The sequence below is a fragment of the Nicotiana tabacum genome, chromosome 5 (assembly GCF_000715075.1).
Source record: "Nicotiana tabacum cultivar K326 chromosome 5, ASM71507v2, whole genome shotgun sequence".
Taxonomy (NCBI): domain Eukaryota; kingdom Viridiplantae; phylum Streptophyta; class Magnoliopsida; order Solanales; family Solanaceae; genus Nicotiana; species Nicotiana tabacum.
In genome coordinates this window covers 11559117-11573527 of record NC_134084.1, presented here as the reverse complement: position 1 = coordinate 11573527, position 14411 = coordinate 11559117, and the positions used below count along the sequence as shown (strand labels likewise).

Sequence of the window (14411 nt, the reverse complement as noted above, 5' to 3'; positions counted from 1 at the left end):
GTGTTCCAGCTACTGCATTTTGAATAGCTGGAGATGAAGGACTTCTGCACTATCATGATTAGCCTCACGGTCAGCTTCTTCTGATGAATAACCAGCAAAACCATCTCCCCAATCCTCTTAATCATCATCATCATCCCGTTGATCTAGCCAAAGTTTGGACTTGATAGCCATCAACCTCAAATTTCCTTGTGTAACTTCATTGTTATTCCCCGTTGATAACATAAGTAGCCCAGTTTCACCTTCAACCCCTCCACAAGATTCCATTGACTGCGAAGGAACCTCAAAAACAGATTTGTTTAAAGTGACCAAAGGTTGTTTGACCATGGGATTGTTCATCATCATTTCTTTTTGAACATCTTTAATGATTTGTTCAACCTGTGGATTGGAGAAGTGCAATGTAGGTGCATTGGAGCTGTGTACCTCTGCATTTTGCGCATCAACAGGAACACTGTCCTTCGAAGTAATGAGTCGTTCACCTGTGTTCTTGGACTTTTGCTGTTGTGTGTTACAGCCTCGAGCTTGTGGCTGCCCATATTTTGGAGTTGTGTTGATCATCATAGCTGCATGGGCATTCTCTACCATTTTATCTAGCTCTGTATTGGAAATGTGCATTGTTGTTGTAGGATCATCAAGTACTTGACTTTGCTCATCAAAGTGATATTTATCTATTGCAGTCCCAAGTCTAGCAGCTAAGTCCTTTGCATTTTTCTGCTGAATTACATTGCATGTAACTCTTGTTTTTCCACCAATGATTGTGTCTCATCACCCTCATTGACCAATGCATCAAAAGAGTTCGCGACTCCAATGACTGTTGATAGTATAATCTGATTTTTAAGAGCTGGAGTTTGCTTCTTGCTAGGTGATTTACTCACCACTGTCCAATTATTTTGATTTGATGAAAATTGTTGTTGAGTATTAGGTGCATCAGTCGTGCTTGATGAAAGAAATACCTGCCTTGCATTTGCATTCAGTGTTTGGTGCCCAGTTTTACCATGAAGTTGCTCTGAGCTAGACCTTATAGAATCCCCAGCTATGACAGGAACCTCAACCCCTGCTACTGCTGCATTATTCTGAACAAGATCAGTTGTACCTTTGTTTGGAGATGGATGTGATCGATGCACCACAGACCAATCTCCAGCTTTTGCATTTTGCACACCCTGAGCATCAGATTTTTGTGCAGCAACTACCTCCAACTACCCAGCACTAACAACCTGACCAGTCTCCTTCATCAGCATTGTTTCCCTAACCAAATTCACTGCATTGGAAACTCTAGCTAGAGATCGATCAACTGGAATATCGGCATGAAGTGATGCATTAGTTTTTTGCTGCGACTTAGCAATTAAATAATCCCTGGCATCCCCTTGTAATTTTTCCACCTTACTCATCTCCTCAGCTAAAGCCAAAACTTCAGCAGGCATTACACGATCAATATCAACAGTTTCTTCATGACCTTGCACGTTCCTTGTTGTATTTTTATTTAATCTGCGACATGTTTTTTCATCATGTACTTGATGTTTGCAACAGTTACAATACAATGGTAAGTTATCATAAACAAAATCTTGAAAGAATTCAACAATCTTGCCCGTTTGTTTATCCACAAATTGCAAAAGCAACTTATCAGGTAATTTGTCCATTAAATCAAGAATCACTTTAACTCTTGCAACACTAGGACGCGACTTAGTCTGGGTAGCTTTGTCTATGGCTATAGGCTTTCCAACAACTGAAGCTATTGACAACAAAGCCTTCATTGCAAAAAGCTTTGTTGGCAGATTAGGCAATGAAATCCAGACCACTGCTTTCGTCGTTTCTTCATTTACCTTAAAATCAAGGGACCATGGAAATATTCGGATTTGATGCTCCTTACCATTGTATTTGAAGTAGTTAACTGACCTCGCAAGTGAATTAACGAAGTCTTCATGTTGATCCACCCTGATAAGCAATTGTCGAGGTGCGAGTTGACCAATCAAAGATGGTCCTTTGATTCCGAACAGTTTCGACAGTACATTTCTTAATGCTATTAGATCTGGTGCATTTGGAGAAAGCTTCACTACAATAGCTTGGTGTAAACCTTCTTCTTTTGCGAATTCCATCCTTTCCTCCATTGAAAACTTGATTGTTGGGATGCCATGAATAATTTCAGTTGGTTTCAACAATTTTTGATTCAAAGTAGCAGCTGCCTTTTGTTGGGACAATTGAGCAGCATACGTATGTTGTATGTTATTAGTTTGGTCACTATTTACAGCTGCTGGAGGTGGTTCGCCCACAACTAAATGTGTGGGAGATAGATGCACGTTCATAGCTGCTTAACTGCCCATTGTTGTCGGTAAAGAAAAAACGAGAACTGAAGCTTTTGCGCTACAGTACCTACTACGTTTATCTTCAAATCTGTAGTAGATGGCTATGGATTTGAGGATGAAAACGATTGGGGATTGTGCGCAATGAGAAGATGCTTCTTTTGAGACCAATTTGGTGAATTTTCACTGCCGGAATATGGAGTTATTGCCTGTCAACTGTTGCGTCGCTACTGTTCATCGCAGCTAGAGAGAGAAAATTTGAGGAAGAATTGGGTTTTTTAGATTTATGGTGTTAGCATAACACTTGTGTAACTTGTGCTTGTTATCTGCTTTTTTTTTTCTTTTCTTTTTTCCTGTTCTTGTTGCAAGTCAACTGGGGTTGATTTGATCATCAAAACTTCTCCAGAGAACAAAAGGCTGACATTATGTGTGGTATTAATCGAGAGGAGTATCCAGAATGTGAACATTATGGATTCGAGTTCGGTATTCTACCACAACCCATTTGTTTTATTGGATTCGAACTCTATTATTTGTAATTAATATCTGGATTTTATAACAAGTATTCAAGTTTCGACCAAAGATACTGGGTTCGGATGAAACCTTAAGTTCTTAACTACATCTGCCCCTTTATATTACTCTGTAATGCTGGTCTTGAATATTATATTCAAATTTGGCCTGTCTGAAGGGTTATTTGAAGATTATTGCACACATTGCTTAAAGGGCGTTATTTCTAAATATTCTGCTATCTCTCTCTACCTTTGAAATTTTAGGTCATTGTTTTCATTTCAGCATTGACTTGAACTATAAGCAGCATCCATTAAATGATTGTGGAAGGACATGAAAACCATTAGCATGTTCCCCACACGAAGAAAGGAGCCTTTCGTTTAAGAACAGCATGGGAAGTAACAGAGATGGGATTTCCTGAACTAAAATTCTTGCTCCTTGAGGAGTTGAATCTTGTTTACTGGAGAGCCGCTGATGATTATTTCCCATGCCTTGAGTGCGTAATTATCAGAAATTTCAGGTACTTAACAGAGATTCCTCAAGGATTCGCAAATAGTGTGACACTACAGCAAATTGAGTTACATGGATGTATTCCTTCCCTTGTGACTTTTGCTGAGCAGATCCAGAAAGAGCAATTAGAGAATTCAGGAAGCGACATGCTTAAAGTTTATGCTTTTGACATAATTAGAGGTAAGTAATCTGAATGAAAATTCAACATCCATTATATGTTTAACTTCTGATGAACTGTGTTAAATTATATGATTCTTTTGTGCATAACAACCATATCGTTGAATTCAACAAGAGGAAATTGAATAGTTCGTAAAGTCTGGTACATGTGATTATCATGTTAGGGCCTTTTCCTTTCGTTATGATATATAGGTTCAGTAAGCACTCCGTACATACTACATACTACCCCTCCGCAGACCCAACTTGTGGGAATATACTGGGTATGTTGTTGTTGTTGATGATGTATTATTAAGTGTTTCTACTGAACTTGTTTTATTTATAAACGTATTGTTTATTTATTCATGCCAAGAATGAAATTCATTAGATAACCTACATCTATGATAATCAGGGGAACGTTTTGAACAATAGTTGTCTGGTTGAAGTTAGATATGTTAAAATCTTTTTAGGGTGTGAGTGTGTGTTACTCTGAGCTTCCAACTCTAATTATCACTCACTCTTTTTCACTAAAAATTTACTGAAGAGTATGGCGAAGCAGCAGAGGAAGTTATGGGAAAGGTTGAAGAAGATTCAAAGGAATATTGAGTAAATGGGTTATAAGGTAAACTGCTGAGGAAAGGTATCTTGGGTTATATAGAAGAGATTGCTAAAGAATTTGCAGATAGTACCAAACTACGCTTCATTGAGTTACATAACTGTTCTATCCCCCGTGTGAATTTTGCCAGCGAATCCACAGGTTGTGCTTGTTATATTGTTGCTTTTTCTTCTGTTTTTTTCCTCTCATGTTCTTGTTTGTAAAGGGGTTCATATTATGTCTTTTGAATTTTAAAGTGGCAATCTAAAAGTGGCAATCTTGAGAGAATCTAAAAGTGGCAATCTTTCGTATGTTGATAATCACTTAAATTATATGGGATCAAAAAGGGTTTTTTCTCAAGGTCGTCGGTGGGTGTTAGTAAAGTCAATAGTAGGCCATGGTCATACTCCCCATTCTTTTGATGATCTTACTCATAGCAAAACACGTTCTCTTTGTACTTCTTCCGTTCTTGTTAATGATATACCTCGGTATGACAGCAAACTAGTTCCTCTTATTTTTTCCAACAACATAGAGTGGCTTCATTTCAAACTTCTTAGAGTATTGAACTTGGAGTTGGAGATATTGGGCTTCGGCAGTTTCCCTAGTGAAATATTGCACCTAGTTTCTTTAAGGTATTTGGCTGTGAAGGTTGTTTGCTTTCCTATAGATTTACCAATTTCCAAACTTTGGAATTTACAAACTCTTATTTTACTTTCACATATACCAGAACACAGGCAGACCATATATTTACCAAATAAAATTTGGGAAATGTCTCAATTGAGGCATCTCCACTCTACAAGGATGTATTTACCTTCTCCTCCAAAGATATCAGCTAATGAAGCTAAGTACCAGGCTTTGGAAAACTTGCGAAGTGTTTCTGGGTTGAGTCCTTGTAGTTGCACGAAGGAAATATTTGAAGGAAATGTCAATTTCTTAGTGAGCCCAGATTCCTAGATGATCTTAAATATTTACATGAGCTCGAGGCGCTAAGTATTGAAACTTGCAGCTTTCTACCAGATGATTTCTTTCTTAGGCTTCCCGGTCCTGGTTCTTTCCCACCAAAACTCAAAAGCTGACACTTCAAGGAACACTTTTACCATGGGAGGACATGACAATCATTAGCATGTTGCCCAAACTCGAGGTGCTCAAATTGAAGAAGAATGCCTTTGCAGATGGCGAGAATGTTGGAGAAGATGTCTGGGAAGTAACAGAGATGGGGTTTCCTAAATTGAAATTCTTGCTCCTTGAGTGGTTGTATCTTCATTATTGGAGAGCCACTGATGATTATTTCCCACGCCTGGAGCGTATAATTATCAGAAGTTGCTTTTTCATAAAAGAGATTCCTGAAGGATTTGCAGATAGTATGACATTGCAGCTAATTGAGTTACATCAATGTTCTTCTTCCCTTGTGAATTCTGCTAAACGGATCCAGAAAGAGCAATTAGAGAATTTGGGAAATGACATGCTTAAAGTTTATGCCTATGACACTATTAGTGGTAAGTAAAACAATTTAGCATGAATTTTCAATATCCATTATATGTTTCAGTTATTGAGAATATAATTCACCTGCAGACTTCCAAGTCATAAAAATCAGGATATAATTATGTAATAGAACTAACTATAGATGAAGTCTTTTGAAAGTGTGGTTATGTGATTATATGTGTTATTCTGAGTTTCCAAGTCTAAATCTCTCTTTTTTCTTTACACTTACTGTAGAGAATATTATTCAGATGAAGAATCAGCAGAGGGAGATATGGTTGAAGCAGATTGGAGCGCTGGAACCTAATGTTTCTATTGCATCTTTTGAGGACTTTACCAAATCTATAGGGAGCAACTTCAGAAAAAACTGAACGCTAGGAACTGCAGACTTGGCTAAAGAATGACTAGTAAATTCCCCTCAAGATCTACTTGTGTAAGAGAACTAATTTTGTTCAGGGAGAATTTCTTCTACAACAGCAGTATTCTCCCATATTTGATGATTGATACAAGTCTGTTCGAAATGACAATCCGTTTGGAAAAGTGGCACATAAATGTTTGCAAAGAAAACAAAATTGTGCTCTTACATTTATAATAAACAAGGGAACTTTTTTAACTATGGTCTTCTGGTTGAAGTTAGATGTGTTAAATCTTTTAAAGTATGTCATTATGTATTATGTGTTATGCCGAGTTTAAAAGTCTAATAATCTCTTACTCTTGTAATGGTCATTGTACAGAGTTAGATTCAGATGAAGAAGCAGCAGAGGGAGATGTGGAGAAGACAAATAATATTTTAAAATGATTTTGGTTTATAATAAATAGGTTGTATACCTTTGCTATAGAAGGTAAAATTTCCTTCAATAAATGGTCGGGTCAATAACCAGCCCAACCTTAGGCAAGTTGGACGTTAAAATAGCACGGACTAGCCAGTTTTCGGACTGATCATTTAGAAATAGCCAGCGTTTGCCATGTCATTGAAAAATAGCCACCATTTTACTGCAATAGAGACCGGTCCAGCATAATATACTGGAGTTCGGTGCACCTGTGTATGAACTTCCAGCATATTATGTTGGACCGGTATACTTTGCTGGCTCTAGTATAATATACTGGAGACTGGATCACTGGTGCTCCAATATCTAGTATATTATGCTGGACCGATATATTATACTGGAACTCCAATATATTAGACTGGAGTTCTAGTACATTATGCTGGAGTATTTTTTCGGATTTTGAACAATATTTTCGTTCAGATTTATCTTTACATGAAAAGTGACTAAATTTCGATTATTTTTGAAACTGTGGCTATTTTTGAATGACCACTTATAAATCTGGCTATTTTTGAATTTATCCCAAGTTGACAAGTCATTTGGGCTTGGGCCAAATTTAACCGCTCTATTCCAAGTCTAATAATCTCTCTCTTTTCACTTTACAATTATTATAAAGGTTTACATTATGAAGATGAAGAAGCAACGCGAATTAGTTTTATGGTAGACTTGTGAGGAAAGATGCTTTGGTTGTAGAACCACCACAACCGGATAAATATCACTTCACCACCATTAACAAGGCCAAATCATTTGAGAAATCCAGTCAACAAATTGGCGAACCACCACTCTACCACCCACCTCAGCCGCAAGAACCACCACCTACCACCCTCGAAGGCAACACAACCTTAAAGCCACAGTTGAGAGGGATGTACAGTTTTGTGTTGAACGGGATGAGGGAAGAACATGGCAGATGTTTATAATATAACCTGTGTTTGCAAAATATTTGAAAAATAGCCCGTTTTTAAATTTGCTAAATTCCTTCTTCTGATTGGGTAATTTTCTAAGTCTGGTTCATATATGTTTTCTAGCTTGAGGAATCTATAACTTTGTGTTTGCATTTAACAAATACAGCTTAATTAACTTGTTAGTTGATTTTTTAGCTAATCTAAAATTGAAAAAATAATGTGCAGTCGAGATCATGAGTTGTAACAAAAAAAAAAACTCTATCCAATTAGCCCTTAGACGCCTCTTGATTAATGCTATAATTTGGTACTAAGCTCACGTGCTTGTTAATTCTGTTATTCTCTTATGCCGTCTGCGAACGGAATGACTAGACTTTTTGTTTGTTTTGTTATTCTCTTTGCTATGTCCAACAGTGTGCCTAAGGGTGTTCATAAAAATCCGAAAAATCGAACCAAACCGAAATCCAAACTAATCCGACCAAAAAATCCGATATCTTTTGGTTTGGTTTGGTTTTGGTTTTGAAATTTAAAAACCGATCAAATTTGGTTTGGTTTTGGTTTTAATAAAAAAAACGAACCAAATCGAATATAGGAGTATAAGAGTAGCTATTTAAATTTATTATTACTCGTATATATATATGTGTATACTTTTATACAAAGTTTCAAAAAATTTGCAGTAAATATTAATCGTTTGCACTTTTAGTACAGTTCTTTACCTTTACATTCTAATTTGATTGGTAGTTTTCTTTTGTTAAGTGTAAGAATCTATTTCATGTTAAAAATAATATATTTTTAATTGAGTCCTTAAATTATTCATCACTATTTAATTCAATTATCATCAATATATCTTGGTAAAATATGTGTTTGATAGTGTATGTCTTACATTTAAGAAAAAACCCGGCAAATAACCGAAAAAGCCGAAAACCCGACATAAACCGAATTGAGAAAAAACCGACTTAATTGGTTTGATTCTAATATTTGAAAAATCGACTTACTTGATTTGGTTTCTTTTAGAGAAAAACCGATCCAAACCGAACCATGAACACCGCTAATGTGCCAATGATTATTGCAGATAGCTTCATAATTGGTATTCTAAGTTAGTAGGTAAGATTCTCGAGTCTTCAGCTTTTAACATACTTTATAATTGTTTACCTCTTAAATCAGATAATAATTAAATTTGTACACGGTTTAAAGTTTTCATGGTTAATTTAACACAAATGATCAAAGAACAATAAATAGTTGAATTGAAAGAAATAGAATAATCAAACCAAAGTGACGTAGTAATTAAAGCCTTGTGTTTAGCCTAAATGTTGATGGGTGGTCTCAATTGGGCTCGCAAGATAGAGCTCGGACACGAATAAATGAATGAACAATTAAAGAACACTTAGAACAATTGGTGAGAGTCAAGTAAACTTTATTGCCTTGATATTCGTACAAAACAGTGCCCAAAAAGGAAGGGGCCCTTCTCTTTATATAATATAAGAGTTTTAACCCTAATACAAATATAAATAAGGTAAAAATCTTTCCTTTCCTTTTCTCCCATAAACATATGATCCACGCCCCAATCCCCAGCTGATGGAAGATATTTCGGCTCCCCGTTTGCCGTTAACCACCTTTCCTTTACCCTAGGTTCTTCACCTCACTCGAGCTTGACTCTCTCCACGTTTTGTCGTGCTCGAAACCCGTTATATCATTTATCCGCTCTTGTTTCCAATTAGTGGGTGTATTCAGTCTTACTCGAGCCAGTAACAAGTAATATCGCTCCCGCTTAACAATGGGAAATATGGGCAACCCTATCCTCGATTTTACCCGTATACAGATAGTCCCCCTCACTTCTCGGAGAGTAGATTATAAGAGCGTTGAGAAGTGACTAATTGACCTCGGTTCCTTCACTCGTAAATCATGCACAAGCTTACGAACCGTGATGTCCTATCAATCACGTCGCTCTGACTTTGGACACGCGTCAGTTGTCAGTTGAACACCCCGACAATTACCGAATTCGAAATGTCTCGCAATCATTATTTTTTCCCTATAAAAGCTCCGATTTTCCACTTTCACTTTTTTTTTTTACTTTTTGATTTCAAATTTTCTTAAGTTACCCTCGAGTTTATCATAACTTCATCTGTTCATCAATCCTTCAAATCTTCATAACTTGTTCTTCATATCTTTATAATTCATCTTCAAACCTTCATACCTTGCCTTCAAATCTTCATACCAAGTCTACAAATCTTCATATTCCTGGATATAAATAGCAAAGACCTCAAAATCGGTACCTCAGAACACCACACTGATGAATTCTTCCTCGGCCACCAGCATCGAAGCAGTGCCTCCGATAGTAGCCCAGGGACCTCCCTTTACAAATTTTATCCCTGGTAGTTGCTCCATAGATAACTACTTCAAAGTTGAGAAAGCCTCCGCACAAGGTGATCGGGGTAAGGAGACGTGAAGGTATGTTTGCTCTATTATCGAGAAAATGCTCAAGGCTGTCCGAGAGAATGGCAAATGGGATGGTGAGGACGTAGTCATTCCCAGTCATGACGATGACATCACGACACACGTGGAAGAATACGTTTTTTTACGTGGAAGGAAGGATACTTAAGTGTTTACACGTATCCTTTCATGTTTGGTCCTGTTGATACGGTTGTCCTCGAGTTCTGCAAGAGATATGAAATTTGCCTCGGGCAAGTTCACCTGTCTTTTTGGAGAATCGTGACTCTTCTCTTCCTATTTTACGAATAATATGGAGGAGCCATGGTTCATGGTCGATCACTTGCTCCGAGTATACATTCCCCTGAATCTTTTGAGCGGGGTTAATCAAACTTGCCCGCCGGGCAAAGAAGGCTCCCTTCTCATGCATAGACAAGGACATGGATCGAAGTTGGCAGGGGAGGTTCATTCGAATAAAGAGCGAGAACCTCATTCCTCCTGATTTCATGTCGTTCCTTGAAAAGTGGAACTCGAACCGTAAGTTTACTTCCTCTTAAGTCGTCAAAGTCTTTTCTTGTATCTATTTTCATACTCATGACATGTCTTATTTGATACACAGTTGTCCCTCGAGTCCCCAATTTGGTCCCGCATTGAAGGGAGTGGATAGAGGGTACATGCAAGCAACTCACCTATTCCGAGCATGAGCGACATAGAGGATTGTTCCCAAGGTGAGTGATTTTTTTAATGGTTGATCTTTTCCTTGTTCGTTCTTTATTCCGTGATTGTCATTGTACAGATCCAGGTAATACCGATCGCAGCGGCGGTTGCTGATTGGTTTCTTTCAGAGTTTGGAGACTATTGAGGTAGCTGCACGATATTCACAGGCCTTGACTCTCCTTCTTTATCATTTGTCTCATTTCAGTTAATTTTTGTAGACTCTGCAGTGGACTATATTCTGATTTAGACTCTCATGTACTTAGTGACACCCCGATTTTGGGCTAAATTGTATTGTAATTTGGGATTTCGTATGTTTTCAAACAGTTTTCTTTAAATGTTAAATGATTCTGTTATATTTTCAAACTTATTATTGTTGTGATGAGTTGTTAAGTTGAGGCTGACCTAGTTCCACGATAGGCACCATCACGATGGTAGATTTTGGGTCGTGACAAGTTGGTATCAGAGCCTAGGTTACATAGGTCTCACGAGTCATGAACGAGTTTAGTAGAGTCATGCGGATCGGTATAGAAACGTCTGTACTTATCTTCAAGAGGCTGTAGAACCCTTAGAAAACTTCACATTCTTGAATTCTTGCCATGCGAATCTGTTGATTCTGGTAACTAAACTTCTATTATTTTATTCTCTCACAAATGGTGAGGACACATGCTACCGGGCAGGACAGACAGCCACCAATACCTCCAGTTGGGGCCGCGAGAGGTTGAGGGCGCGGTAGAGGCTGTAATAGGGGCAGAGGTGAAGCTCACACAGCAGCTAGGGCGATACCTGTAGATCCCCCAGTTGCCCCAGTTCAGGATCAGGTTCCGGTTGTAGATGCACCAACGGGACCAGCTCAGGCACCTGCTGTGCCGATTGTTATCTCAGGCCTTCAGGAGGCCCTAGCTTAGATTTTGACCGTGTGCACCAGTCTTGCTCAAGCGGTCTCTATTCCAGTCACAGCAGCCACTTCTCAAGACGAGGGGAGGTGCTCAGACTTCCGCTGCCCGTACACCTGAGCAGGTGGTACAGGGACTCCAGACACCAGGGGCACCACCAACCCAATCGGTTGCAGCTGCTCAGGACTATGTGGTTCCTGTCATGCCTGATGATGAGCAGTGTAGATTGGAAAGGTTTGGTAGACTTCAGCCTCCGACATTCAGCGGTGCAGAGGGCGAGGATGCCCAGGGTTTCTTGGATAAGTTTTAGAGGATTCTCCGTACAATAGGTATTCTAGAGACCAGTGGGGGTCTTGTTCACTATTTTTCAGTTCTCTAGAGCTGCCTTCACTTGGAGGAAGTCTTATGAGAGGCGTAGGCCGGTTGGCACAACGTTCCTTACATGACAACAGTTCTCCGTTCTCTTTCTGGAGAAGTATGTGCCGCAGTCTCGTAGAGAGGAGCTGCATAGGCAATTTGAGCAGCTGCGTCAGGATGGTATGACTGTGATGCAGTACGAGATGTGATTTTCTGAGTTAGCCCGTCATGTTGTTTGGTTGGTTCCCATAGACAAGGAGAGGATCGAGAGGTCCGTTGATGGCCTTGCATATAAGATGCGGATACTTATGACTAGGGAGAGGGTGTCAGAGGTGCTACTTTTCAGGAGGTTGTTGACATTGCTCGGGAGATAGAGTCTGTTCGCCGCTAGGAGCGGGCTGAGAGGGAGGCCAAGAGGCCTCGTGGATCAGGTAATTTTGGTGGTGTTCCGTCTGGAGGTCAGTTTTACCACGACAGGGTTCATCCCTACAAACATGCTCAGACGGCTCGTCTTTTCTCTTTGTCATATCGTCATAATAAGTGTAAAATTTTCTATCTTTCAAAGTTTAAAAAAGCATCAAAGTAAACTTTGATTTTGACAAATCTTTAAATCTTCAGTAGCAATTGCAATATGCAATTCTGATTTGTATTTCCAGATGACTAATGACATATTCCATTTCCAATAAAGGAACTACTCTTTTGATTTTTTCCAATGTAAAGATTACATAGCCATGAATTGGATAATTTAATGACTAAAAATAATACAACTTCCAAATGAACTATAACTGATAATGTCTTATTTGGTCAACTAATATTCGTTTAAAGAGAACAGAGAATCAATATCTCAGGATTACATATAAATATTTGTAAATCTAGATACATTCAAGCAACAAATAGATTTTGAGTATCTACCGCTAATGGGTCGACATTTTGTCGAATACTTAATGTGCATAGCATATTTTGGGTAAGCATAATTTTAGCATACAACCAAATAAACAATCCACTCGCAGAAAATTAGGTATTCACAATAGGAAGAGATAATCCAGTAAGTCTACTCACTATTTTGAAGAAATAAAATTGAACAAATTAGAAGAAACTACCAAAACCCCAAAAATTAAACTGCAGTAAATATGAAATTCACTAACCCGAAAGGAACTAAATGTGAAATGTGTTTGGATTTGATCGATAATAGACCTAGTTGTGGAAGAAAACAATGAGTTCTTTGGGAGTTCACATCGGGGACCTTCACTGGTGAAATTTGACCTGGCAGGTAGAAGAAAAAGATATTTTCTTTAAAGTCCAGATTTGCGACCTCCATAGGCAAAATAAACCTCAATACTGTCGTTTAAAAACGATGAATTCTGCTTTAGGAGTGTTATATCAAGATGATATGTTTTGGATTCAACTATCGATTTGGACTTAGCAACAGAAGGTCTCAAAGTACTACTTTGTCTCTCTTTAGGCTAAGAAATAATAGAAATTAAAAAGAAAACAAAAACACACTCAAAAGGTTAGGGTTTAACAAAAAATAAAAGGGGAAAATAAGGAGGGAATATGAAGTTCTGAACCGTCCCAATAGATTTTATTTTTAGATAACTGTTCCCGTAGATATATCTACTGTGACGATGTTGAAAACCGTGGCAATAGAAAAAATTAATGGAACTGTTCCAAACACTACTGCAACGGTTTAGTAGAAAAGCGCCTCAAGAAGATCTATACTACTACAACAGTTACAATTGAAAGAAGTAGTTTGTTATCTAGCAAGGGGAACGTGGGACTTTCCCACATCGGTGGTCTAAAGCCCCTTTGTGGGCCTTTTATGTTCTTGTCCATTTTATGTACTTGTTTATGAATACACACTATTAAATGCATGTGCAAATATTAAATACTTGGACTTGTGCTTGGGCCGGGCAGGTTATTAAATTAATAATTTATTTTTTATTTCTATAACAGAAAATCTATTTTATTTGAATTTAAAATTCATATAAACAGACACATCTGTTAATGAAATAAAGTATTTTTCGGAAAAGGCCCGACTTTTGCTCTATAAATAAACACGAGTTTTCCTACAAAGAGATTCAAAAAATCTGCAAGTACCAATTTGTGGCTTGTTGTATCTTGAAGAAGATTATCTGTATTTTCCCCAAATCTCTATATGGACAATAACTTCTTTAAGGAAAGTCTTTTCTCACGCCTCAAGCATTCTCAATATTGTTTTTTTATTAGTATTAATTTTCTAACAATAATTGTTGCAATAGGGCATCTATAACAACAGTTATTTCAACCGTCGCCAACAAACTGTTCCCATAGGTCCAATTTCTAGCAGTGACGGATTTTCCCATTGGTGAAGGACAAGGCGTTCTTGCAGGCTTTTGTGGAAATTTTGCAACTGACTGCTCCATTTTTTCAATTCACTTTGAGAAATAGCCGGATTTACCTGTGACAATCTTCAACCGTTGTTATGATCGATTTATAAAGGTATTCCTGAGGCATACAATATCTCTATTTTATGTCATTAGATTTTATATTTGCATGCAATAATTATCTAACCATTGGTTTATTCTTGAAGCCACATTTTGTTTTCGGACAACTGAGTCAAATGCAAGACGATATATTTATAATTCTATGTGTAAGAAGTGGGGCGCAAAAAGGCTAAAGTTGTTTGACAAGGTCTATGATCCACTTAAGAGCAGAGCTGAAATAATGGATAGCATTCCACTGAGAATTCCACCGGATCAATGAATTTGTTATGTTGATTA

At 37.9% G+C, this 14411-nt stretch overlaps 1 protein-coding gene across 1 annotated transcript; it reads left to right on the top strand.

Moving 5' to 3' along the window:
* Window positions 1-5164: 5164 nt before the first annotated feature.
* LOC107759685 (putative late blight resistance protein homolog R1A-3) lies at window positions 5165-6152 on the top strand. The gene is made up of 2 exons (XM_016577674.2): window positions 5165-5552; window positions 5773-6152. The coding sequence occupies exons 1-2, from the start codon at window positions 5165-5167 to the stop codon at window positions 5904-5906; spliced, it is 522 nt and encodes a 173-aa protein (XP_016433160.1). The 3' UTR covers window positions 5907-6152.
* Window positions 6153-14411: the final 8259 nt, after the last annotated feature.

Excerpts from the sequence above, each read along its gene's own strand:
- LOC107759685 (XM_016577674.2), top strand. The coding sequence starts at position 5,165 with ATGACAATCATTAGCATGTTGCCCAAACTCGAGGTGCTCAAATTGAAG. Across the intron at positions 5,553-5,772 it reads TGCCTATGACACTATTAGTG|AGAATATTATTCAGATGAAG; the intron begins GTAAGTAAAACA and ends CACTTACTGTAG.